This window comes from Brassica napus, chromosome C6, assembly GCF_020379485.1.
Source record: "Brassica napus cultivar Da-Ae chromosome C6, Da-Ae, whole genome shotgun sequence".
In the NCBI taxonomy this organism is placed as follows: Eukaryota; Viridiplantae; Streptophyta; class Magnoliopsida; order Brassicales; family Brassicaceae; genus Brassica; species Brassica napus.
Window position 1 is genome coordinate 9,226,421 of NC_063449.1, and position 6,455 is coordinate 9,232,875.

Here is a 6,455-nt window from a genome sequence, read left to right on the forward strand (position 1 = left end):
ATATATATATATTATTTTTTTTTTGTCGACGCCCATCTTTTAAGATCAAGTGGTAGTCGGGCTTGAGTCGTTCCGAAGAGATGCTCTATCCGGCTGAGTCTGATCTATATGGGAAAAAAGAACACCGGTACACCTTGCCTCCTTGGCGAGAGAATCTGCACGAGAATTCCTAGTCGTCGGTATATGGCTGATGTTGAACTCCAAGAAACCGGCTCGTTGAAATCGGAAGGAAGCTAACTCAGAGGCAAAGGCCGGCCAGTTAGTAGGGTTAGCAATCATATCTACCATGTCGGAACAGTCCGTCTCGATATGAATCACGGTGTACTGTAATTCTCGCAAACAGGACATCGCCCATATGAGTCCTTCCATCTCTGCATGGAGGCTTGATAGGCTTTTCCTGCAACCTTGTAGTCTAAATCTTTCGACTCCCATTTGATCTTTGTAGAACCACCCTAAGCCACTAACCGTGCTATTATCGATCCATGATGCATCGATTTGGCAGGTCGGACGTTGGGGGTCGACAGGAAGAGGCGAAACCAGCGACGGAGCAAGATGTTGCTCCTCTTCTTCTCCCTCCTCCAGTAAATTAGCTTTTCTCCAACATTCAGCTTCAAGGGAAGCTAGCTAAAGGGTATCCAAAGGGGAGATATCCTTACCATTGAAAATTTTATCATTGCGAGCCTTCCAAATGTACCATAAGATCCATGGGAAAGTCTCAATAAGTGGTTCCATAGAGGCCACGTTTCTCTTCTTCCAAAAAAGGAAGTTCATGTTTTGATAAACAGAGGTACTCGGGAAGTAACCCGGAAGGGACGGATAGTCCGATAAAGCCCACACCTGGAGGGCTGGGGGGAATTCAAAGAGGAGGTGGTTAATGGTTTCCTCAGGGTCACCACATCTAGGACAGCTCCTATCGGTGCCCAAGTGTCTATAGGCGAGTCTCTCAGTTGTCGCTATACATCCTGTCAAAGCTTGCCACATAAAGTGTTTCATCTTCCCAGGAGCGGGGATACTCCACACATGGCTCTGTAAACCAGTAATACTCGGTTGTACAATATGAGCTTCATCATCACCCAATTTCGCCTTTTGTAAACGGTGATATCCTGATTTTACTGAATAAGCGCCCGATTTTGTAAAGTTCCACGCGTACCCATCCATCGACCACGTATTACTTGGTCGTAGTTTGAGTATTAACGGGATATCCTCAGGATGAAAGTATTCTAGTAACATGTTAGTATCCCAATCCCTTGTATCACGCCTAATGAAGGAATGGACAAGGAGTTTTGGGTGTCTATGAGTAATTCGATCAGACGGTCTCGGTGGGCGAGCCTCAATGTCCGGGATCCAAGGCTCGGACCAAACACATGTGTTTTGTCCTGCCCCAATAGTCTTTCGTAGGCCCGATTTTAGGAGTGGTTTTGCTGCCATAATACTACGCCAGCCATATGAGGGTGAGTAGACCTTCCGATCTTCCAAAGGGCATGATCGATTGTAATACCGTCCTCTCAAGACTCGGGCAAGCAGTGAGTTTGGAAACTGAATCAATCTCCAAAGTTGTTTTGCTAATAGGGCAATATTAAATTCATGTAAATCCAAGAAGCCAAGTCCACCTTGATCATGTGGAACGCATATCTTGTCCCATGCAATCCAGTGTAACCCTCGGTTGTTTTGGCTCGAGCTCCACCAAAAATTTGAGATAGCACTCTTTAGTTTTTCCACAATGCCTTGTGGAAGCAAGTAGCACGACATACTGTATGTCGGCACAGATTGCGCCACAGATTTTATTTGAACCTCTTTACCCCCTTTCGAGAGTAATCTAGCCGACCACGAGGTGACACATCCGTTGAGACGGTCTTGTACGTAAGAGAAAACTTTCATCTTCGAGCCACAAATTTCCTCAGGGAGACCAAGATATTTGCCCATCTCACCTTCAGTAGTAATCCCAAGAATGGTCTTTATATCCTGTTTTATGTTTTGGCCGACCTTATTTCCAAAAATGATGGAAGATTTAGTTGCATTTAGTTGTTGTCCCGAGGCCTTTCCATATGAGTCCAAGATGTCTAAAATTTCCTTGCACTGTCTCACTTCTGCTTTACAGAAAAAAAGGCTGTCGTCCGCAAAGAGAAGGTGAGATATCCGGGGGCTGGCCCGAGCAACACGTAGTCCTAAGATGCGCTGCTCATCCTCCGCTCCTTTAAGGAGGGAGATCAGAGCTTCAGTGCACAAAATGAAAAGGAATGGGGATAATGGATCTCCCTGCCTCAAACCTCTCGTGGGTATAATTCTACCCCTGGGTTCTCCATTAATGATCACTTGATAGGAAACTGATGTAACACAAAACATAAGGAGATCAACCATCTTCTCTGCAAACCCCAAGCGTAGCATCAAAGTTCGGATAAAACTCCATTCCACCCTGTCGTATGATTTGCTCATGTCCGTCTTAATGGCCATAAATTCTTCTCTAGCTCTAGTGTTTGTCCGAAGGGCGTGGAAGTTCTCTTGCGCAAGTAGAATATTATCTGTGATCAACCGTCGTGCCACAAAGGCAGATTGAGTCTCTGAAATCAGCTCAGGGAGAACTCTCTTGAGTCTTTTAGATAGCAGTTTCGAGATGATCTTGTAACTGACGTTACATAGGCTAATAGGTCTGAATTCCGTCATTTCTCTCGGTCTTTCCTTCTTTGGGATCAAACAAATATTGGTCTGATTCAGTCTCGGGTCAAAATTCCCATCAATAAAGAAGTCTTTCACTAATCTGATGATATCTTTTTGCATAACATGCCAAAATCTCTGGAAAAGTCTGCTCGTCATACCATCTGGGCCTGGGGCTTTATCCGGGTTAATATCAAATAAAGCTTTTTTGATTTCCTGCTCCGTCGGTTCAGCTGTAAGAGTGTCATTTGTGGTTGCTGATACTTTATTTTTTATAAAGCGCAAAGAAGCATCCATATCTGTAGGTATAGAGGTAGAGAAGAGATCTTGGAAATACTCGACAGCCACCTTTTCTATTCCGCCATCGCTCTCTACCATCCTGCCCTCTTTATCCTTGATACAAATGACCCGATTCCTAGCTCGTCTTTGTTTGGTGATCCCATGGTGAAATTTTGTGTTTCTATCACCTGCTCGATGCCATTGTGTTCTACTTTTTTGTTGCCAGTATTCGTCCTCTTCTCTGAAAGCGGTGATAAGTTGACGGCGTAAATCTTCTAACTCCTCAAGGGTAGTATGGTCATCTTCCTGGGCTATATCAATCTTACTTTTCAGCTCTTCAATAAGTCTTGCTGAGTTTGTCGGATTATTCTTTCGCCAAGAAATTATGTTTCGTCGGCAAGAGGCAACTTTATGGTGAAAGTCCATATCATGGGCTTCACTGAAAGGGCCCCAACCTGAAACAATTGCCTCCTTAAATCCGGGTTTTCCCAGAAATCTTTTGTCAAATCTAAAACTCTTCTTCGATCTTCTGTATACGGATTGTATACGTGCTAACACCGGTCGGTGATCTGATCCCCAAAGCTGTAGAAACTCCACATTGGTGGCCGGGAAGAGTGAGTGCCATTCTTCATTCGCCACGGCTCTGTCTAATTTACATTTTACTTTTCCAGATCGTCTCCTTCCCACCCACGAAAATGAGTTTCCCTTATATGGAAAGGTAAGCATCCCACAGTTATCCAGCATGGTGCGGAAGGGGAGGAAAGAATTTTCCGGTCTCCTCCTTCCTCCTCTCTTTTCATGATTTCCCGTAATCTCGTTGAAATCACCAATCATAAACCAAGCTTGGTTCCGGTTTAAACTCATTCGTGTTAGTCGCTCCCAAACCAAATCACGATTTCTTATAACCGGATCACCATAAACAAAGGTCATATAGATAAAATGTCCTTCAAAAGTAGATTCAATATCAATCATGTGCTCATCCGCATACAAAATAGTAACACCAGGATCATCCATATAAAAAAGAGCTAAACCACCGCTGCGACCACGTGGATCGACGGTGTAGACTCGATCATATCCATAAGAAACTTGCACATCTTGCAAAAAAGGTCGATTGTTTTTTGTCTCCGATAAAAATAAAAACCTAGGTAGAAAACAGTGATGAAGTTCTTGAAGGTGTTCCTTTGTCAATGGAGCCCCAGCTCCTTGACAATTCCAAGCAATAGTATTCATCACGGGACTTTCGGTGGCCTTCCACTTGCCACTTTAGAGTTAGTGTTCTTGAGCGATGCTGCCTCTCGGGCTTTTCTTTGATTAGTTGAGGGAGATGGGCCTGATTGTTTTGCTTTTGATCCATTTGGCCCAGAGCCTGCTGAGAGGAACTTTGGAGATCCAAGCCCAGCTTTGAGATTGCGCTGTCTTAGCGAAACTCCAAAGGTCGACGGACTACGCGACCCTCTCTTTTTCTTCACAGACGCCGATGAACCTGAGACATGATCTGATGAAAAACTGGCCCCTTTCGTAGGTGTTTTTTCCTCAGAGTCGACAGTGGAATCAACCACCTTGCCCGATCCAGAGCCAGAGCCGTCTGTGATATCTAGATTTGTTCCTCCTTCAGCCCTTACGATTCCAGAATCATCAATTTGGAGATGCTTCTCGTTCTCAATCCATAGCTCCTCACCAAGTAGGTCATCCTCCTCCATCAAATCAATATCTTCTTCTTCAAATTCGTTGCCATCTACATCCCCAAAGTCATTCCCATCATCCAACCAGTCTTCTTCTTCCAGGATTCTCTCAGTTAGTGGTAATGTACTATTGTTTGAAATCAGTGGGGGGGCTTTTGAGTTCATCGCTTCTTCAGTCATAGAACCCTCCTCTTCTAGTGTCAATTCATACCAGCTTTTAGGAGTTTCCTTGATTGATGTCTCTTGGGCCAGTGTGATAGGTAGATTGACAGAAGGTGGGTCTGAAGGAGCTTCAAAGTTTAAGCTTTTCCTAGCAGAGCTTCCCTCATCTGAAACCTCATCTTCATCTAAATTTTTTTTTTTTAAGTTTCAGGTCCGTGGAGGCTTTCTTTTGGAGGTTCAGCCTGAAAGGTCTGTCTCTGGTGAGTTCTGGAGAAACTGTAACTTGTCTTGCTGGTACAACCGTGGGAATGGGCACTGGCACTGATCGCTGGGGGGGGAGCTGCAACAGCAAGGGGTTCACGAGTAAATTCCTTTGCCAAATCCCGAGTGTCGATCTTGCTAGGTGAGATTTCTCTGTCCTTTCCTTTGTCTCTCTCCCTGCGTGATGCCTCTCTTTGTTTACTTGAGAGAAAAGACTCATCATATCTTCGTTTATTATAGGAGTCACGGATAGGAGGATCCCTTTGACGATCAACATGTTTGCTATCATGTCGGTGATCATATTTGGAGGATGGGCGAGGGTCAACTCGTGGATCATACCGAGAGTCAATGCGTTTCCAAACGCTATCTCGGGTGTCCCTGTGAGTGTCCTCCCCACTGCGTCTGTCTTTGAACTGTTGAGGTAAGGGTCGCTTCGAGGTCTCTCCCTTTCTTTGAGCATCAATTCTGTTAAAATTTGGAAGGTCCCTATCTTCCTCCAATCTTGAGCTTTTCTCTGTTCTTTCAGCTTCAGAGAGTTGTGGGCAAGACTCCACCTCATGAGAAACATGGCGACAGTGCCTACAGTAGCGATCGAGGTTAGAGTAAACAAGCTTTACCGGGACGATCTCACCCGTGGGCAGCTGGGCTCGGAGAGCAAATCTTAGAGGACGATCCATGTTTATTTCAACTTGAACTTTAGCGGCTCTAGCATCAATAAGCCCCACATTGCCAAGCCTTCCGCCCAGGGAATCGAAAATAGGATCCATCCAGAAGTGTGTTGGGATGCCGCTGACACTGATCCAGAAAGTCATGGTATTAGGAAAGGTGTCACCGACATGAGGAATCCACCGTTCCAAAGCAAAGGCCCATTTGTTGAAATGGCATGGCCTCTTGTTTAAGACTTTAACGAGGTCAGCCTCTGATTCAAAATCAAACTGAAATCTGTGGTTTCCTAGATCCAGTCCTCTAACCCTTCCCTCCACATCCCAAATGTTAGGTCGAGGGAGTAGAGAGATGAGAGCCTCGACGTTGCGCCGTTCAGTGTTGAAGATTCTTCCTACCAGACTGAGTTTGAATTGAGCAATCAGCTCGGAGTTATCGACGTTTGGTAAGATGACAAGGTCATCCTCTTCTTCTTCCTGTTCTTGTGTTAAGTTACCATGAAGATTTGAGAGCGTTGTAGACATCGTTTCGAGAAGGCTCGAGAGTGGACTTGAGAGAACAGGCCGAGCCGAGAACTTGTGCGAAAGTTATCAAAAAAGGACTAAAGAAGAAACCCGAAACCGCACACCACAAGAGCCGTCGTTTCTAGGAGCTTGGACCTAGATAAGGAGAAGAAGATCTAATGTTCTAGTAAAGTTGCAGCGATGAAAGGAAAAAAGTTTTCAAAGGTTTGATGGAAAGACATTGTAGATCTGT

At 44.9% G+C, this 6,455-nt stretch overlaps 1 protein-coding gene across 1 annotated transcript; it reads right to left on the reverse strand.

Moving 5' to 3' along the window:
• Window positions 1-4,160: 4,160 nt before the first annotated feature.
• On the reverse strand, window positions 4,161-6,223 carry LOC125588324. The gene is made up of 2 exons (XM_048759616.1): window positions 5,077-6,223; window positions 4,161-4,960 (listed from the first exon to the last, which is right to left on the reverse strand). Exons 1-2 carry the CDS (start codon window positions 6,221-6,223, stop codon window positions 4,161-4,163), a joined length of 1,947 nt encoding a protein of 648 aa, XP_048615573.1.
• Between the last annotated feature and the right edge of the window lie 232 nt (window positions 6,224-6,455).

Excerpts from the sequence above, each read along its gene's own strand:
- LOC125588324 (XM_048759616.1), bottom strand. The coding sequence starts at position 6,223 with ATGTCTACAACGCTCTCAAATCTTCATGGTAACTTAACACAAGAACAG. Across the intron at positions 4,961-5,076 it reads TGCCAGTGCCCATTCCCACG|ATGAAGATGAGGTTTCAGAT; the intron begins GTTGTACCAGCA and ends AAAAAAATTTAG.